Here is a 21,321-nt window from a genome sequence, read left to right as displayed (position 1 = left end):
TTTTTGTTTCTCAGGTCATGGGGCAGATCTAGCTTTCCTTTGAAGTCTGCTTTCTAAGTTTGTGTCCATCATTCAGGGACACACCCTGTCCTTGCTGGCCAAGCCTTCCTCATCTATCCATTCATCTCTGGATCTCTAGCACCCAGACTGGTGGTTCTCTCCTCAGGATGAACTGTGGTGCTTTAACAAAGTGGCTTTAACAAAGCCACTCCTCGTCTCTTGGCTCAGACCCTCTTAGAAGGTAGAATTGGTAGCCAGTGGCATGGCTAGTAGGAACTTGCTACATTTTTTTCTGAATGAAAAGATGAAAGATCGGTCACCCCTAAATTCCTATTATTTTATACCATGTTGTTAAGAATTTTATTCAAAGCATCCAGTCACCCCCAGCCCATTCTCCTACTTCCATGAGACTAAATTATCAGTGAGACAGGTGAAAACTTTCTCTGCCTATCTTTAGCCAAATAAGATTTCTAGGGATTGTTGGATAACTGTTAATACTCACTATGACAATATTGTGTCATTAGTTTTAAAAAAATGTTTATTGTTTGAATCTCTTGACTGTGCTAATGTTGTGGTCCATTTCTTTCAAATGCCACATCAATAGCTCTGCAATGCACAGGCAGCCTGCTGGTACTTCTTTCTCACATCTGTTCTTTTTTCCTTTGTCCTTCACTCAGATGTTCCCCATGATGTTTATACAATCAGATTTAATAAGGTGTGTGTGCATGTGTGTGTGTGAGTGTGTGTGCACACACACATGCAATGACTTTTTAATATGCTAGACTGGGGTATGATTTTCTGAAGTTATAAACCCTTTATGCACACCTGCATTTGTCAAGTAGTACACCCCAAAGCAGATGCCCAGTCTAGGCTTTGGGGCCAGACCGGGCAGATGGGCAGGAGGCCCATCTGTCAGCAGCTCTAAAACATCAATGGATTAAATTGGAACCATGTTGCCATTTAACACAAATTTCTACTTAGAACTCTTGACACAGCTGATGAAATAGTTCCTGTTCTGCCAAAGGGCACAGAGCCCTGGAGAGGACACCAACGTATCTCCTTTGCGTATCTACCCGCCTCTGCTAAATAAATATTGAATGCTGTGCCCAGGGCCACAACGTGTCTTGCCATGGCCTTGTCTGGTAGAATTGCTCAAGTTCCAGGGATTGCTAACACTGGGGTTGAAACCCAAATAAAGTACAGTTATGGAGAGTTTTATAGGCTGCTTACTTTTGCAACTTAGGTATAATTTCTGGATAGTTTTATGGGTATTTTAATCCATTTTTCTCTCTCTCTCAGTACAAGAATGAATGCTTTCCGAGAAATAAAACCAGTAGAACTTCCTAACTGTAAATTAGTAAAAGGAATAGGTAAGTGTTTAAGAAGAGGAAGTATCTCACTTGAATTTTCAGTATTATCTTATGATTTCTTTGACTACTACACCTGTTTAATTTTGTTCAAAAATAAAACTGTGAACCAGGAGAATGTTATTAAGTTATTCAGTAGTTGGTTATGAATATCAAACTACTTGACTTTTGAATTTACCAACCTATTGCTCAGGCTTTGACTGGTTTTTGATCATTTGTTTTGTTTGGTCTGTTTAGTCAGTGTTTGATTTTATGGTAATGTAACCTGAGCAGATGGCAGAGAAGGGACAGCAAGGGAGAAAAAGCAGTGAGTAAAGGGTAAATTGTTTAAAAGACCTCACACACCTTTGCAGTTACCACAAGGCTTCTCCTAGTGGATCTCTCTTTTAATATTTGGGAGGAGATACTGTCCCAGAAGCTCTCAGCAGATTTCCCCTTAGATCTCATTAGTCAGAGCTAGACAACAGGCTGGTGGCCTAGCTGCAAAGGAAGCTGGGAAAGTGATTAAGGGGCCTCTACTGTGGGAGGCAGGCCCCATAGCAAAGATAAAAGGGCCAGAGAATAGCAGTTGGTAGGCAGCCAACAGGGAGTGTCAGAGGACTCAAGCTCCCATCTGGCTTCAACCAACCACTTTTGTTATTTGAGAACAAATTGTTTGACATTCATGCTTTTGTTATGTTTTGAGAGTTTTTTAGATTTCTCTCAGTTGACTGAGGTTGAAAAGGCTAGACCAGATGTCTTAATACAGTTAGCATTAATAAGCTTGGTTAGTTTTTGTTTTTTTTTTTTTTTAGATTTCAGATTTTTCTACTGAAAATTTTATTGTCTTGTATTGATTTTCTATTGGTAAGGACCCTTAATATTTTGTTTCTTCATCTCTCAGCCTTTCTGGCTATTTTTAATCATTCTTTTTTTATTGAAGTATAGTTGATATAATGTGTTAATTTCTGCTGTATAGCAAAGCGATTCAGTTTACATATATATATGCATATATTCTTTCTAAAAATATTCTTTTCTGTTAGGACATTGATAGTTCTAGGTCATATATCTTATAGTGCAATCTTTTTCTAGAAAACAAATATGATATTGATGTTAAATATCACTGGATATTTGAAAAATAAGCATCTACACTAAAATTATTAATACCAAATCAAAAATCCCATGTCTCAAGATTGATTGAAATTCAAAAAATTTACATATACTTAAACATGATTAACTTGGTGATACTTTATTGATGTTTATCACTAATAGTAAGTGCATATTCGGCATATGAAATGTATCTGCATTTTAACCAAAGTATTTGAACTTTGTTTATATTTCCAATAGGGCTTTCAAATAATTTATTTGACTTGGAATTATTAAATATCAACATATATTGGGAGTATACTCTGTGTCTTTAAAAAACAGCAAGCTATTTTCAAATCACCATACTTTTTGTACATTTAGTGAATTTGCATGAATTTAAGAGATTCAGATGCTGAAGAAAAAGTTCTAGTCCATAAATTTCAAATAAATATATTAAGTGTAAACTTTAACTACACTTAATTTTATTAATGTCTTTTAATTTTTAAATAATCACATTAGTCAATTTGTATAAACAAATGAGAGAATTATTCCAAACCTATCAAAGAAGAGCTAAATATGTATTCCCATTTTCAAGTTAAGAATAATAAAGAAAAGGACCCCTTTCTTACAACAGTCTGAAGCAATCTGTGCTACTTTCTTTTCTGACAGAATCTGGCTCTGAAGACTTAGAGGTACTTCATAATGGACTGGCTTTCATTAGCACTGTAAGTGTTTCTTTTCTTTTAGCGTGCTCTGATGAGCTGAACAATTTTCTAGGATGGGCACTTTAAGTCTTATATTTCAGCCTTGTATGTTTATTTCAAATAAAATAAGCCTTGTATATTTATTTCAAATAAAATAAGCAGTGATATGGTTCAAAAATAAACCGTGTATGCATTCACAATGATATGATTATGATCATACGTGTTCCATGCATATTAGTTAGTATTCCTGTGTGTACACTGAACTCTTATATTCCCTTATCTTCCATTGTGGCAATTTGTGAGGTCAGTGAGGCACCTAAATGATGGTGAACTCAAATATATATATCCCCTCACATGTCATTGGAATTTTTTACTTTTTTTTTTTTTTTTTTTTTTTTTTGTCTTTCCGTCTTTCCGTCTTTTTAGGACTGTGCCCGTGGCATATGGAGGTTCCCAGGCTAGGGGTCTAATCAGAGCTGTAGCTGCCAGCCTACGCCAGAGCAACAGCAATGTCAGATCCAAGCGGAATCTGCGACCTACACCACAGCTCACGGCAACTCCGGATCCTTAACCCACTGAGCAAGGCCAGGGATTGAACCCACAACCTCATGGTTCCTAGTCAGATTCGTTTCCACTGCACCACGACAGAAACTCCTACCTATTTTTTTTTTAATGCTTTTCAGAATAAGCCTTTTAATTTAAAATTGTTGCTAGGTCATTCCTCAATTTCCAGACTTTGAAGAGAGAAGCCACTGTGTTGTGGTGGTTGGGGTTGTATGCAGATTCTCTCCAAAATACAGACCATTATAGTGGGTGATACAGCTCAAAACCAAAGGAATCAACAAGCTAGTCTAGGATAACAGAGTTGATAGAATACAATGTACAAGTCATCCAGCCATTGAAAACCCCTTTGCTGCCTGATGTAATTGATTTAATCCAGTTTTCTCCTATGAAAATGGCAGACTAGTCATCCTTTGCAGAAGTGTCGTACAAACTTTGTTTTTTAAGCAACAGAATATATAGTCCAAGCAAAATCTTATATGGGACCCCAGTATCGAAAACAGATTGCAGCTGTATTGTTCTCCCTGCAGGCTAAGAAAAGCCTTGTTCCCTGAGCTCACTAGACTTCTCCTAAACCTTTGTCTCTGAGATGCTTCTAAGGAACCTGCCAGCAGATGGTATAAAAACCATGACCAATGTTTTCTCCATGTTCCTTGCTTATATTGTTGAAGCCCATTGGTAAATGCTTCTTTGGCCTGCTCTTCCCATTTTTTATCATTGTCATGGGTTGGTGATATTTGACACACATGGCTTTGCAGCTGGTGATGGAAGGGTCTGTGCCTGTTGTGTGGGATCACTTGGGGGAGTATCTGGCTTCCAGAGACCACATGGGCCTATTACAAAGCCAGCTAAGAGGCGTCCCGTGTGACCCCATGGCCTGACCCAGGCAGTGTGAACCCACCTCCACTAGCATATGAAGTATTTGTAATGCACCTGTGGTTTCTCCTCCATTATTTTTTAAGGGATTAAAATATCCTGGAATAAAGGTCTTTGAACCCGATAAGCCTGGAAAAATACTTCTGATGGACCTGAATGAAGAGGATCCAACGGTGTTAGAATTAAGGATCACTGGAAGTAACTTTGATTTGTCTTCATTTAACCCTCATGGAATTAGCACCTTCACAGATGAAGGTAACCATATTTAATGTTTATTAAAATATAAAAATGAATTTAAAAAAACAGAATAAGTGTTAAAGAATGGATATTTCTTTTCATCCAACTAAATATAATCATGAATAATGTCCTTATTCTGGGTCTTAAACTTACCCTCTATGTTAAATAAATATGAAGTTATAACCATGTAAATGCTTGAGAATGCTAAAATATTTAAGATTTGCAAATACCTATTTTTAAAAAACACCAACACTCAGATTATCCCAATAATTATTATAGTAATAATATTCAGCCCTAATCCTTATGGGTTTTTCCATTTTAAACAATTTTACAGATCCAGGAATTTACAGAAATAGATTTTTCTAACATAAGACACCTGCAACCTATAGATCGATCCACTCACAGAAAGTCCCCTTCATTGCCTCCCCGGTCACTGTCTTCAAACTGCTTCTCATTTAATGTCTTGTCCCATCCCTTATGCCTTCATCCCATTTCTTTCCTTCTTTTTGCAGCCATTTCCTTGGTCTCTACATTAATTCCCAACCTGAATTGCACACACAAGGACCTAGAGAGTTTTAAAAAGCCTCATGCCAGGCCCCAGCCCCAAATATTTTTATCTGTCTGATCAATCTGAGGGAAGCTTCAGCCAGCAGTACTTGTTATAAGATCTCCAGGAGATAAAAATGTCAGACCAGAGTTGAGAACCACGTCTATCCTCATGGCCTCCATCTCCTCCCCAGACAGTCCCTCCTTCGGTCTCTTAGACTTTTCCCATTGTGGGGGTCAGAGGAGCTAAAATTGGAGTTGAGAACCACGTCTATCCTCATGGCCTCCATCTCCTCCCCAGACAGTCCCTCCTTCGGTCTCTTAGACTTTTCCCATTGTGGGGGTCAGAGGAGCTAAAATTGCTGCCTTGAAATTCATCAGCAATGTTTTTATTAACAAACTCTCTCTTCCAGCTCTGCCTCTCCTTCCTCCCTCTCCTCCCCTCTCTCTCCCTTCTCCCTCTTCCTTCCTCCACCTCATTTTATACTATTGACCACTTTCTCCTTCAAGTCAATCACACCCCCCTCCCTGCCCTGATATTCCAACACACTCATCTGTCCTCATTCTGATCAGCTGCAGGTTTTCTCCCCTCTTCATTATTTTGTCACTCATTTCCAATTTTCTGAACATTCCCCAAAGGGCTGCTCTTTTGCCTCCTCGTTATCTTCTCTATTTCAAGAAGTTTAGCCACGTTATAACCGTAACTGTGCCTGCAATCTAGAACAACCCCAAATGTGGATTATTATTATCATCATCATTATTATTTTATCGGCTGTTCAGATTCCTTCCTTCAGCTTGCTAGATACTTCTATTTGGGTACCTCTCCTACAGCCATATTAAACTCAAAAAATGTCAAAAAGTAATTCTTCATGCTCTTATCTTCCCTTCTTCATGTTTACCTCATGACTTCCCTTCTTCCATATATGCATATACAAAATATACATATCTACATATATATTTCCCTTTCAATGATCTCTTCACCCATTTATCAACATCATATTTTATTTTAAAAATATTTTAAATGCAAAGGAATATGGTGTGGGTGTGTGCAGTCTCTTTTAAATTAAAATGGGGAAATAACCACACAAATACTAACACGAGCCCTTCTGTAAATTGCTTTTGCATTAAGCACTACATCATGGACTCCTTTCTCTGACAGTGCATTTAGTGCACTTTGCATGGCTGCTGAAAATTCAGTTGTGTGGGAGTATCGTAATAAAGTTCATCTGTTGATGGATATTCAGCCTCTTCCCACCTTTATGCTCACTGAAAACAATGCCAAAATAAACATTCTTATACATATATCTTCTGCAAATACTTCCTTAAGATAAATTCCTAGAGGTGGAATCTGCTGTGCAAAATGTAAATCGGGGTTTTAATCCTCACTTCTGTTTGATTTACAACTTCCTCATTCCTCAGCCATCATCAGGGACTTTTGATATTTGCTATCAAATGCCTCTGGTATCCTTTTTTGCTTTTTCCTGTCAGTGCCTTCCTCCTAGTCCATCTCTTCTCTCCACATGCCTGGATTGCCATTGTACCCATAGGTCATGTTACTTCTTGGTTGAAAACCCGCAGTAAGTAAACCCTGGATCCTTACCCAAAGCCCTAACAAGACTGGCCTTGGCTCCCATTTCTATGGCTTCAGCCCTCTCACTGTTTCATTCCTTCAGTTCCAGCCACAGCCTCACTATTAAGTGTGCCAACGAAGCTCCTACCTCAGGTCCTTTGCACACTCTCTTCCCTCAGCCTGGAACACTCTTTCCTCAGATATTCATAGTTCAATCCTTTATTTCATTTAGGTCTCTGCTTTGACATGATAGTATTAAAACTTCCCTGACTGTCATGAAGACATCTCATTACTCTCCATCTCTTTATCTGATTGTATTTCCCCTTTGTAGCACAACATCAATTAAACACTTGTTTCTTAAAAAAAAATTATTTTATTGAAGTATAGTTGATTTTCAATGTTGTGTTAATTGCTGCTGCATAGCAAAGTGATTCATTTATATATGTATATAATATATATACATATACATTCTTCACATATATACTATACATATATGCACATATATATTATATATAATATATATATACACATATATATTCTTCACATATATATTCTTTTTCATATTATTTTCCATTATGGTTTATTACAGGATATTAAATATAGTTTTCTGAGCTATACAATAGGACCTTATTGTTTATCCATCCTATATGTAATAGTTTGTATCTGCTATATATAATATATATAATATATATATACATATAAAATATATATATACATATATATTCTTTTTCATATTATTTTCCATTATGGTTTATTACAGGATATTAGATATAGTTTTCTGTGCTATACAGTAGGACCTTATTGTTTATCCATCCTATATGTAATAGTTTGTATCTGCTAATCCCAAACTCCCAATCCTTCCTTCCCCCTCCGCCCTTGGCAACCAGAAGTCTGTTCTCTATATCTGTAAACATTTGTTTGCTGAAAAGACTAATGGAGAGCCTCATAGCTGGCTTCTCTGTTCAAATTTCTTCAATTCAACCTCCTAAACTTTATACTATTTGCCTTTAAACACCAATTTGGTCACATCAAAAATTTCCAAAGACTCACTGCTCCCGAAGGCAAAGACTGTGGTCTAAGTTCACTTGCCGACTATGTATGATCTCACCTTCTTGACCACTTAGACTGGTGCATTTCATGTCCCAGAGTTGCACTGACTCCCAGAAGCTGCTTTCCTTTGATATTATCTTTCAGATGCTCTTTTTATGGAATTTATCATTTCACACTGTGTAAATTACACCTGAGCACACCTTCTTCTATTGATATTCTTCACATCTTTTATCTCTTTTATCTCAATGCTGCATCTCAATGAGACCATTTGCAGTAGAAAGCTTAATAAGCTCTTTGGAGTTTTAGTGTCAAGGGCTGCTCATTCTTAAGTTGAGGATATTTTTCCCCCTGTGGAGTCTGGAGTTTTTAGAGACTGTCACTGGGTCTCCCTTTAGCCATTTTTCTTTGGAGCAATTGCAAGTGCTTCTCTCTACAAAGAGATGAAAATATTCCATCTGCCTGACACCCTAAGTACTAGTTGGAGGTGGGTTGAAATTGCTTTTTGGAGACAGAGCTGACAGCTGAGAGCTCAGTTAATGTTTCGATTTTTGTTTTTAATCTCTTCTCAGATAATACCGTGTACCTGCTAGTGGTGAGCCATCCAGATTTGAAGTCCACGGTTGAGTTGTTTAAATTTCAAGAAGAAGAAAAGACACTTTTGCATCTGAAAACCATCAAACACAAACTTCTGCCTAAGTACTGAGATATGTCATATTTCTATTTTCCTTTAACGGTGGTGGATGGTTAATCCACTTTTAGTGTTTCCTTTTGGCAGGGGCTGGGGGGATGATAGCAATTCTTCTTTCTAATGATCCCAAACTCCTCCAAATGTTCTTCTGCAGAAAAATTTGAGGACTCGAGCCCCTCAGAGAAGACTCGTCCTTTTCCTCCCTCATTTCCCAGGTTAGCTGGATGCCAGTTTATGGCTCCTGGCCTCAGAGGATGTTCCTTTAAACTTTTACCAAGAAAACACTCTGTTCGTCTCCAAAACCAGACCTAGTATTTCAAAACCAAACCGGTTTCATAGACAAATTTCACATTTTGAGTCTATTTGTTATCTATTTATGTATGTATTAAATAAAATCTTACCTGTTTCTAAGAATTAGAAACACATACCTAAGAGGAGATCTGAAATCTGGTGCCTCTATTCCTCTTTGCACATGGTTTTTTGAAATAGCAGCTCTTTTGTAACACTGAGCTCCATCCCTGCTCCTTGACAATATAACCTACAGAGAAATAAAACACACATGGACCCCTGATCCCCAACAATCCAACACAAAGTCAAGGTCCTCACTTGCCTTAGTATTTGGCTTATGAAGTACTGATGGATTTAGGAAAATAATCTGATGTTTTCTTCTTTGACACTTTTTACCCTCTAACTATTATGATTTTCTAGAATCCCAACCTTTATTTGCAGAGCTCAATTATCTCAGTATTTGTAAACCTAGATTTCTTTTAAATTGTGTGCTATATACATGCGGGTACTATCAAAGCACCTGATAAATGATATGTGCTCAGTGGTACCAGTGCTTCTGCCTCTCCTTTCCTACCTGGGAAGTTTGATGTTGAGGAAAGTGAGATTGGAGAGAAGTTGAATTACTGGATGAAGGTCAATCAACCAATTGTAGCCATTAAAAATTACCATGACCCAGATCATCTTCTGCATGAAAGTTCAGAGAACAGCTTTTGGTGTGAGAGTTCATTCTTACATTCATTCAACAAGTATAGTTTGGAAGAAGAATGAGGACACTCAGTGTCTGGAGAATGTGCCAAATACCTAGATGTATATTAGGGGAAAGTGTGTAGGCCAGAGAAACTGGGCTAATGGTAAGAGCAATGGCGATAATAACAGCTTAATGAGCTTCAACCATAAGTTAGGTGCTGTAATGATCAGTTTAACAGCTTATTTTATTAACCTTTTACAAATATTTTCTTAGTTAAGTTTATTGTTATACCATTTTGGATTTTTTAAAAAAATGAGGCCTGGAGTCTTTAACTTGTCTCAGATGATACTCTCAGTAAATGGTACAGCTGGAATTCTAACCATGGTAGCTTGTGTGGAGTTTGTGCTCTGAGTTGCTATGAAATAGTGAAAATGTATTTTATTTGTTTTACCATTTTATCTTGGAAATCTCACTTTTTGTCTGGTTTCAGGGATAGCTTATTTTTTTTTCTGGGTAATTGCATATATATATGTATATATATATATAGTCTTTGGCAAAGTAGAATCAAACTGAAAATAACCATAGTTTACCACAATTAACTAAAATTCTGCCCTCTCAACCTAGGGATAGCCATGTATATTTTCTGCTTTGTATCCTATGGTGGTTTATATGATTTTCTATAGCATTAATAATCCAATGACTTATCTATTATATCTGAAGCATGTTATTAATAATAATCACACAATGGTCATTATTGGTCATTAACTTACTATATGCCTGGCATAGTTCCAAGATCTTTGATTCGTTATTTTGTTTTATTCTTACCCCAATCTTTCAAGGTACAGAGAGGCTCAGAGTTTAGTGACATTGTGGCCCCACGGATAACAAGCAACACCAGGATTCAAATGGAGTCCATCAGATTTCAAAGCTATTACTCTAAACCATCTGCTCTTTTTCTTTTGATGAAAAACAGCAATGGATTATAAAGCATACTGATTTCAGAAATTCACCTTAAAAAAGAGAGCAACCTCCTCTCCCCCAGTTTCCAGGCTTATGCCTGAAGCTTGTACAGAATCTACAAGATTCCTAGAGTTTTTTTCTCATGTAGTAACAGTGGCTACCACTGACAGAGGGTTTGAGTGGCAGGCTCCCTGAAAAGCACACAGCAGGCATTGTCTCATTGGAATTCCCACTGCAACGCCACAAATGAAGATGCTGACCCTTAGTCTTATACTAATGAGCTGTATGACTTTGGGAAAATCATTTAACCTCTCTTTACAGATGAGAAAACTGAGGATCTATATGCTTATCAAACTGGTCCAGGAGCCTAGAGCTGCGTCAGAGCGGATGTGCCAGCTGTGACGCCCTCTGCAATGGAGTTGAGATAATTCTCTCCCAGATAATGGCCCCCGGGAACTTCTGTCACCTCAATCAGCACAGAATGACTCACTTATATGTTCGCTGTTGTACCTATTAAAGCAGAAAAATAGACTCATATATCTTAGATTTTCAGTTACGTACAGAGAATCAAAATGAGAACAACAGCAACAAAAAAAGCCACAGGATCCTATTTCCAAGCATTCTTGCTCATGGACATTTCACTCTATTTAGAATCATGAAACTTTATGGCTGGAAGGGACCCTGTAATGCTGAAAGATAGACCAGTCCATCTCATCTTCCTTTTATAGATAAGGAAACTGAGGCCCTAACATGTGAACTGATTAATTTTCCCTAACTGTACACAGCAAATAGTAGCAGAGCTTTAAAATGCAAGACTCATTCATAATTGCCAGGATTTTTTCCACTGCTTGATGCTACCTTGGATTGTTCTATATGAGCATAAAGAAATTTGCCCTGATAATGATTCCTTGCCTAATGTAATTTCTACAGAGATTTGTCAGTCTATTTACACACACACACACACCCTAACACTGTTTTAAAGATATGGTTAATAGGATGGTTATGTTCCTTTGCTATACTGACCTCTCAGGATTTCTTAGGGTAATTATCAACTTTGATGATTGTATAAGGAGGGATTGATTTCACATAATTCTGAGCCATAACAGCTATTGTGAAGACTCCATCCCACTTCATGATTTTAAACTAGACATTGATGAATACCAATGCATAATCCTGTAATGTATTATGCCTTCACCTGCATGTGTCATATGTGTGTTTGAATTGCAGAATAAATGACATTGTCGCTGTGGGACCTGAACACTTCTATGCCACCAATGATCACTATTTTGTTGACACTTACCTGACATTCTGGGAGATGTATTTGGGTCTAGCATGGTCATATGCTGTTTACTACAGTCCAAATGAAGTTCAAGTGATGGCCAGTGGATTTGATTTTGCTAATGGAATCAACATCTCACCTGATGGCAAGTATGTGAACTCCTCAAAGTGCCATGCATGTGTCCAGATTCTCATTAGACATCTTTAGAGCATATTCATTTTTTAAATAATGGGATGCATTTTAACATGTCTTCCCAGTAAGAGGAAATTGGAAAAAATGTAAAATATCTTAAATTTTCAGGGGATAATATACATCAAATCAAAATTTTCTATTTTGTGATGGCATATTATTTGAAATTTCTTTTTTTTTTTGGTGGGGGGAGAGGGTACATTTCAAGAGGGGAGGACTGCAGTAGCCATTTAGTGTTACTCAACAGTTTTGCTTTGAGGGAAGATTTTTTTTTTTTTTTTTATAATGGCTGCATCTGCGGCGTGTGGACATTCCCAGGCCAGAGAATGAATTCAAGCCACAGCTGCTGATCTATGCTCCATCTGTGGCAGCACCGAATCCTTTAACCCACTGAGCCAGGCAGGGGATCGAATGAGCACCTCTGCAGCAACCTGAGTCACTGCAGGCAGATTCTCAACCCCCTGTGCCATAATGGGAACTCCTGAGGGAAGATTTTTGAGTGTATAATGAAATTAAGAGTTTGTAGCTATGAATATAGCAGTGCTGGTTTATGACAAAACAAAGAACTTGCACTGAAATGTAAATCAAGGCACTGATTCCTTTAGCAAGAAAGTTTTACCATGGAGAAAACAAAAGTTAGCTTCACTAAGTTGCATGCTTAGAGATGTAGTTGATTTACGTTATTATATGGTGGTGACTCAGAAACAATTCACAGATTATCACTGGTCTGGGCACCACATTTTGGCTAGCACTCTATCTCATCTTGTATAATCAAGGATTTGCAACATATTTAGAGGGTTAGTAACATATTTAGAGAAAGCAACACAGACAGTTTTTAATTATTCATATCATCTCCTGCTCTTCAAAAATAGCAGATAATCAAGTAGTCATTTCTCTCTGCGCTCTGGGCTGCACTGTGCTTAGACTGGCTATGGATCTCTATGATGACTATGACATTGCACTATGTATAAATACTAAATCCACAGGATCAAGACCAGACTCAGGGTAGAGGAGAAGAAGCCTTCTCTTAGATCTAGGCCAAGTTCTTATTCTCTCTTGTATTTTTTCTGGCCTAAAACAAGGCCTTTGTTGTCAAAGAACTTTCCTGCGGCACATGGGTGAGAACTCACTGGCCTCTGAAATGCAAAACCTGGGGCTTGCCATTATACTGACAAACCAGGAGAAGCACTGTCATGCTTTTGCTTCCAGATATGAAGAGCTGGTGTTAGAGTTATGGAACACCTGCTCATTGGGGCCAACTAGCTTCCCACCTTTAGAAGCAACTTTTCAGAAATTATAACTCCAATGTTCACTGCCAACTCATTGAGTTCTTTCAGAATTTGGTGTGCTCTGAGACAGGTTCCATTTTCCAGTCTCTGAGCAAACTTCTTCTCTTCCAACTTCATGGTAACCTTCTGAATCACATTACTCCACGTGTTTTGATGTAGCTCTTTCTTCTTTGAAGGTATGTCTATATAGCTGAATCGATGGCTCATAAGATTCATGTGTATGAAAAGCATGCTAATTGGACTTTAACTCCATTGAAGGTAAGATGTATTAACACTGTAAGTTTGCAGAGTGATAATTAGATTCTAATTGATTTGCGAAATTAAAAGTGAAGAAAAAAGGATTATCTAATTGGAGTGGGTTACAACCAATTTTTCACTCCTTTATTAAGAGTCATCAGCATCATATGTGCTTGTTGTTCACTTTTGCTCAGCTGCAGAGTGGGAGGCATCAAACCATTCAAATCACCTCTGAAACTTTCTGCTCTAGTGAATTTTAAGCTTGGCATTGTGTTCTTCAATTCCCCTCCCTCCCTCCATCCTCCCCTTCTTCCACCTTCCTACACTATTTGCCTCCCTCCCTTCCCTTTCTCTCCCACTCTTGTCCCCCTCCATATTGATGAAACAGACAAGAAATTGCCTCAACCTGTATTTAATACAGCAGCACTCAGCACAATATTCATAAAGCCCAAGTACTCACAATGGTCATCAGCCCATCACCTTGCTGCCTTTGTCTCCAGCCCTTGCCCCTCTGTTGAGCCTCTCCTGCTTGAGTATTTCTGGAGCTCACTAGCCCTGCCTTGGGATGGGGCACTTGTTCCCTCTGCTCTCAGGTGCACTTCCTCAAGATCTCCAAGGCTCTCTCTTTTGTATCCTTCCAGATTTCACTTAATTGTCACTTCTGTGAGGCCTTCCCTGGCCATCCAAGCTAAACTGTTACTCTGCTTCTCCCTAAACACACCCACACCCACACTTCCCATCTCCTTCTTTATGGCTTTATTTTCCCTTCAACATCCTTTGCTAATATCCTTTATATCTTAATCTTTCCATTGTCTGCCTCTCCCACTAGGGCATAAGTTCCACAGAATAGATATTTTCTTGTGCGTTCCTGGGAGAGTTCCCACGCCTAGTAGGCATTCAAGAGATTAACTGCTGAACGAACCTGGTGGGGCTGGGCCACCTTCAGGGTTTCATCTTGACCCATACCAATTCTCATCAGGTCTAAAGATTTGGATCAAAAGGGGTTAAAATATAAAGGAAAGGTTCATTTTAAGAGTACTTTGAATAAAAAAATATAGTAAACGCACATGGCAAAATTCCAACAGAAGGCTTCCCTGATCACAGGAGAGAAAACAACAGTTACCAATTCCTTGTATATCTTTTCAGAAATAATTTACACATCAAGCAGATATGTGTATCTGCATATATACATCCTCCCACTCCTTCCTTTTTGTCACTAAATGGCAATATACACACTGCTCCAAACCTTGCTTTTTCACTTAGTGGAGATCATTTCATGTGAGCATATATAAATTTCTCTATCACTTTATGGACAGACCATAATGTATCTAACTATTCCCTTACTAATAGGCATTTAGGTAGTTCCCAGAATCTTGAGACTATAAACGATGGCATTATGTGTATCCTCGTATGGTTTTGTGCATAAGTAAAACATACGGAGGACAAGTTTCTAGAAGTGAAAATGCTGAGAGAAGGGTTTGTGCATTTTAAATGTTGATGGAAAGCAACAAACTGTTCTAAAAGACTGAATCAACTTATATTCCTACCAATAATGTTGGAGGATATTTCTTTATGTATTTTTTACCAGCCCAGTATATAGTTTCAAACTTCTGGATACTTGCCAGTCAAATGGCAAAACCCACTATTTTGTAGATTTAAATTGCATTTCTTTGATTATGAACAACACACAGCATCTTTTCATATGTTTAAAAAGCATTTGAATTTCAAAAAAAAATATAAAGGAGAGGAGAGAAAAAATAAGAACAAAGTGGAGCATTATGAAAGTCATGCTTCTAAAAAACACGAAGATATTGCTCCCCTGCCAGAACTGGCCCTGGCACGAAGTGCTGTCAGCTGGTCCCATGTGACTCTGCCCATCAGCGCATCTCAAGGACTGTCCTGAGAGGCTTCACTCCAAGAAAATTACCTTGATGTGACATCAAATGTAATATCATGTTTGACATTCAAAATCATTGGCAGGGCTAGTTTGGTATTAGCTGAAGTAAAATGGACTTTCACACACTCATACTGGCTGAAAGAATAACGACAAATTGTGGTTATAACAATAGGTACTTCTGCAAATGGAAAGGTAAAGGATTTCATAAGAATAAAACTCAATCTAATATACATTCAACACAGGATGAGAAAGGCGCTGCTCTCATGGAGGCGGGATTGAGGGAAAAAGCTTATTTCAGGTTTGGTTCCCACTTCTGACAGCAATTCAGTTGAGACCCCCTCCTTCCACTGACTATAATGTTATTCTTTTGTTTCTTTTGAAGGGTCATATTAATTAAGACCAGTTAATTCATACCCAGTGTGCCAAGAAATTTGATAAACTAGCTGGGATTGTTCTTAGAATTTGTGATGAGATGTGGATGGATTTATGTCCTGTCCAAGTGTAATGTAGCCATACAGTGAAATATTATTCAGCCTTAAAAAGGAATGAAGTAAAAATTCATGCTATAGCACCAATGAACTTGACATTATGCTAGTGAAATAATAGGCCAGGCGCAAAAGGACAAATACTATATAATTCCACTTATATGAGGAACCTAGAATAGGCAGATTCATGAAGAGAAAGTGGAATAGCACTTACCAGGGGATGGGGAAGGGAGGGATGGGGAGCTATTGGATATTGTTTCTTTTGGGGATGATGAAAGGTTCTGGAAATTGATCATGGTGGTGGATTCACAGCATTTCTAATATACTTGATGCCACTGAATTGTATGCTTAAAAATGGTTAAAATGACAAATTTCATGTTATGCATATTTTACCACAATAAAAGTTATTCCCTTCTCAAAAAAAAAAAAATTCTAAGACACAGCCGATGAATTAGTCTCACTTCAGTGAGTTAAAATTCTCTAAAAATTGGGATATTTGTTAACAGAGGAGACAGTTTTTCCCAAAGAGAATAATTTATTGAGTTTCCTTGACCAAGTAAGGTAAAAATTTCCACTGGGCTTTGTGAAATGTGGTATACTTGTGCCTTGTGGTGAGTTAGTATTGCTAGAATTGTGGATTTGCAAGAGAAGAGTTCATTGCTAAGCCCAAGATGGGCTCTCTGCTGGACTGTCAGCTCTTCTTCAGCAGGACCCAGGCCTGCTGCTTGCTCAGCAGGGGCACATGGCAGGAGCTCAGTAATTGTGTGTTGAAATGAATGGGACCCCAGGATTCTGTGTCCTTTTCCCACTTTCTCTCCCCACCCTCATCTCTGCAGGCTTTCATCTCCCATGAAGTTCGCTGGTTGGTAATGACCCTATCTGAATTTAATAGCAAAGCCCTGAGACAAATATTTTCCTTAACTGATTAAAAATTTAACCTATCAGCTTAGAATGTCTGACACTGAGCTAGATGGGGTTTGGGGGATAAAGACTGGAGCTGATTTTGGCCAGAAGATGTTTGCTCAGCCACCTCCTTTGGCCAACCTTGTCTGTTTCCAGGGTGGGAATGAGGGATGGTGTTGCTCGAAGGTGAAAAGGAGGCTCTGCCTCAATGCTTGAGCCCACAAGTCCCTTCAGGGCCATGTCGGACTGCTCTCATTTTGAATAGGAAGCACAGGGCAGCATAGGCTCACTGCAACTCTCTGCCCACACTTTGGCCTCTTCAATGACTCACCACTGATTATTTCAGGCTCTCTGGGCACTAAGATACTCTGGCCTCTGTTTGAGGTACCTGGTAGATATTGTTTCTCCAAATGAGAGTTAGAGGTAAACAAACTGATGCTCCCCAGTAGAAGGCAGCGAAGATGATGAATGACGGAATTAAGAATCGTTGGTATTATTTATGATCCCAGTACAAAGCTTCGACAGCAATCTGTGCAGTCATCACATGCTTGCAACTTATATTTAGAAAATAAATAGCAGAAGAACAGGGAGTTGAATAATATCAGGAGGCTAAAGAAGAAACTTTCCCTCAACTCCAAGGCAAAAATTAGACCCTGGGTGATCATTTCTCCTCTGGCTGCATAGGATATGATTAGCCATTAAAGAAGAGCCTACGTTTCATTGATGTTCTCATCAGAAATTAATCTACATTTCCTGGCTGTTTTCCGAATGCTTATAAAAATAACATTTGCACATGCCTTTCTAGAAGGAACTGTTTTATGCTGCACTTAAAACTTTTTTTTTCTTCCAGTTTTAAGTTCATGCACAGATGTTAGTCTGAATACTTTCATCATCATTTTAACAATATTTCTTGGTTTTCTGATCTACCCCCTCCCTCGTGTGTTCTGGAAACTGGCTATATATTGGCACAGAAGGAAAGCTATAGGAATTCCTTGAATGCTAGTGAAATGGGGCAGAACTGTCATGTCCCTGAAGCTAGGAGTTTGGTGACCAGTGCCTTGATGATGGTTTTCCCAGGTGTAGTGTCATCACCTCTTGTTTTTTTTTTTTTTTTTTTTCACTTTCTGTGCTTCCTTCTCTCCTTTGTTTTAATCCGGAAGTCTCTAGATTTTGATACAATTGTGGATAACATATCTGTGGATCCTGTGACAGGGGACCTTTGGATTGGATGCCACCCCAATGGCATGAAAGTCTTCTTTTATGACCCAGAGAATCCTCCTGGGTCAGAGGTTAGTTTGAAAAATGAATCACATCAGCAACCTTATTCCCAGTTGTTTAATTCAGTTGAAAATAGAAATCTCAACTATATGGGCAAATAAAAGGGGAACTTGGATAGATGAACCAGTTGATCAGATATAAAGAGGAATTTGTCCTTGGGAGGCATCTGAGTGTGAACTGGGTAATTGGAGGGGATTTAATGAGGGTCCTATGTACGAAAGTGTGGGTAGGGGAGGGAAATGAACAGTGGATAATGCAGTACTCCAAGGCCAATGAGGCAGGTGGAAATGGTTGCCAGAAGCCAGAACAAGAAGAGAGCCATGTGTGGTGGCGGTGCCAGGAGGGGAACCTCACTTCTGGTTGAGGGGTGGCATCTAGAGTAAACACCACTCCACCTCCCTCTCAGTTGCTCATCCCCCATGGTTCCTTGGTCCACACTTACTGGAAGGTGGAGGCAAAGGAGCCCTGAACAGGCTTCAAACAGGCTGAGCACAGTGGAGCAGGGGGAGGCCTCAAGGGCTACATTAGGATATCCAGCACTGGACTGGGGCCCATGTCTTTATTTCAATAGTGAGTTTCTCCAATTTGAGAATTCACAATAGTTTAAAGACTATCATGTGCCACATTGCTACAGTCTAATCATTTGTGTGTTACTTGCCTTCCTATTCAACTCCCTCTTCCCATGTATCAGTCAGTACATGCCCAAGTTCATGGGATGGACCAGTTCTAAAGCAGAGATGGCCAAACTTCCCAGCAAATGGGAACATAAGTCACTGGCTGGAATGATCTGGGCTGAAAAGAGCTTCTCTTTCATCTTAGTTAGAGTACTCAAAGACCCTATTTGTGTCCAGGGTCTTTTTCAGTGCAAACAAGAATTTGAAACTCACTTTGCCATGGGCATTTGAACGTTTATTATGATTTACCTGGGCCTTTCTACTTTTGAGTTTTCAGAATGTACCAAAAATACTTGCTATTTATATCAAACACGTGGTATAATTTTTGACATAGTTTACTGCTATGTATTCTTTTGAGAGCTTCTTTTTTTTCTTTTTTTTTTTTGTCTTTTTGCCATTTCTTGGGCTGCTCCCACGGCACATGGAGGTTCCCCAGGCTAGGGGTCCGATCAGAGCTGTAGCTGCCAGCCTACGCCAGAGCCACAGCAACGTGGGATTCCAGTTACGCCACAGCTCACGGCAACGACAGATCGTTAACCCACTGAGCAAGGGCAGGGATCGAACCCGCAACCTCATGGTTCCCAGTCGGATTCATCAACCACTGCGCCACAACAGGAACTCCATAGAGCTTAGTTTTAAGAGTCAATCTCATCCCTCCTTCTACCCCTGGTGGAGCGGGGAGGGGAGGGGGGGGGTTTTTTTTTTTAAGCCTGTGTGTCTCTTGGATAAAAAGCGAAAACCAAATATGTATTTCCCATCACACACTGGCCCTTCGTACTCCTTTATCTCTGGGTTTACAAGGCAGCTGTGATTGTGGTGAATGGGAATCCTTTGTGCCTTTTGCTAGTTCTCAGCTATTAGGACCATTGTATGGTAGGTATGCCGAATAGAACTGAATTAAAGAAACGTATGCTGTGTCACATTCACTGTTCAGAACTGGGCAAAATGTTAGATTCTAATTTCTTCTTGCTTGTTAGCTCATTTGGTGAACTTGGGTCATTTGCTATAGCATGGACTTGGTTTGATTTCTGGGAAAAAAATTCTTCCTTTATAATGATGAATCTTGTAAGAAAGAGCAAAAAGTAATAACAATCCATTATCTAATGCACTGCCCCATAGAAGAGTGACTGAGTTTTATTAGGAAGTGGCTTCCTTAAACCAAGGTACACAATCAACTATTCCCCAGTCAGTAATTACTACATGTTAATGCTATAGCAATTTCCTAAAAGATCTGTCTTCGGTGCAACCTGTTTTGGAGAGGTCCTTTTAAAAGCTCCTATTGACCCTTGAATACATAAGCACTAGCCTTCCTACTCTGCCATTTTGGTATTGTCTATGTTTCGGTATCTTTTCTTCAAGAAAAGATATTTTATTTTATCCTAAAGCCTTAAGAATAACACAAGCTTGAAAAAGGAATTTAGAGTTCATCTAGTCCCACCCGCCTCATTCTACAAATGAAAAATAGTTTAGTGAATATGATCCTGGGCTCCCGGCTTATAAGTATGCTCCTTGTAGTATGTGAATCATATGAAATTACCATTTTATTGGTCAAATGGTCAAATATTAGCTATCAAGTATAGTCAGCTTATATATGCTGTTGCTAATGATACAATCATATTTCTGCTCAACTAAATGAAGGCAAGTGAACTTATAAAATCTTACATATTTTAGAGTTGGAACCTGAAGTTCAGAGGAATGATGAGTGTGGTATAGGGATATGTTATTTTGGGGGGCAATACTCTTTTTTTTAATTATTATTATTGGTACATTTGAAAACCAAGAATTGGGTGTAAGCATCCAAATTACTAGCATATCTGAAAATACAAAAAAAACTAGCCCAAATTCCAGCATGGGAATAATTTGGCTATTACTGAGTTAAACCTCCTCCCCCTGCAATTTACCACAGTCCCCACTGATCCTTAATGTACCACACCCAGGCTGTGCTACTGACTTACAATTCTTGCCTGGCCCCAATAAGACTCAGTCTCTATCTCTGTTAAGAATCACCTGATCGAAATCTGTCATTTTGCTAATGAGGAAATAGGTATCTTATATAGAGAGTAATTTTGGAACAAAATATAGTTTACCTAAAGGCTTCTTCTTATGGAGAAAGGACCCCATTTTAAAGCTATGTTTTGAGTGACTTTAAAAAATATTAATCCGGAGTTCCCGTCGTGGCACAGTGGTTAACGAATCCGACTAGGAACCATGAGGTTGCGAGTTCGGTCCCTGCCCTTGCTCAGTGGGTTAATGATCCGGCGTTGCCGCAAGCTGTGGTGTAGGTTGCAGACGCGGCTCGGATCCCGTGTTGCTGTGGCTCTGGCGTAGGCCGGTGGCTACAGCTCCGATTCAACCCCTAGCCTGGGAATCTCCATATGCCGCGGGAGCGGCCCAAGAAATAGCAACAACAACAACAGACAAAAGACAAAAAGACAAAACAAACAAACAAACAAAAAAAACAAAAAAAAATTAATCTAATATTACTTTTTG

At 38.9% G+C, this 21,321-nt stretch overlaps 1 protein-coding gene across 13 annotated transcripts in view; it reads left to right on the top strand.

Annotated features, from left to right (window-relative positions):
- The window catches only part of PON1 (paraoxonase 1), a 31,075-nt gene that overhangs the window by 7,203 nt on the left and 2,551 nt on the right, over positions 1-21,321 (top strand). For 10 of the 13 annotated variants that reach the window (XM_021101912.1, XM_021101909.1, XM_021101913.1 and 7 more), the window contains 7 exon segments: positions 1,300-1,370; positions 3,102-3,157; positions 4,660-4,828; positions 8,546-8,672; positions 11,828-12,028; positions 13,534-13,615; positions 18,040-18,168. In XM_021101912.1, coding sequence (XP_020957571.1) covers positions 1,307-1,370; positions 3,102-3,157; positions 4,660-4,828; positions 8,546-8,672; positions 11,828-12,028; positions 13,534-13,615; positions 18,040-18,168 — 828 coding nt within the window. In that variant the 5' untranslated portion in view covers positions 1,300-1,306. 13 annotated transcript variants of the gene reach the window in all.

This window comes from Sus scrofa, chromosome 9, assembly GCF_000003025.6.
Source record: "Sus scrofa isolate TJ Tabasco breed Duroc chromosome 9, Sscrofa11.1, whole genome shotgun sequence".
NCBI lineage: Eukaryota > Metazoa > Chordata > Mammalia > Artiodactyla > Suidae > Sus > Sus scrofa.
Note: the sequence above shows the minus strand (reverse complement) of the source record. Positions and strands in the feature narration are given on the sequence as shown.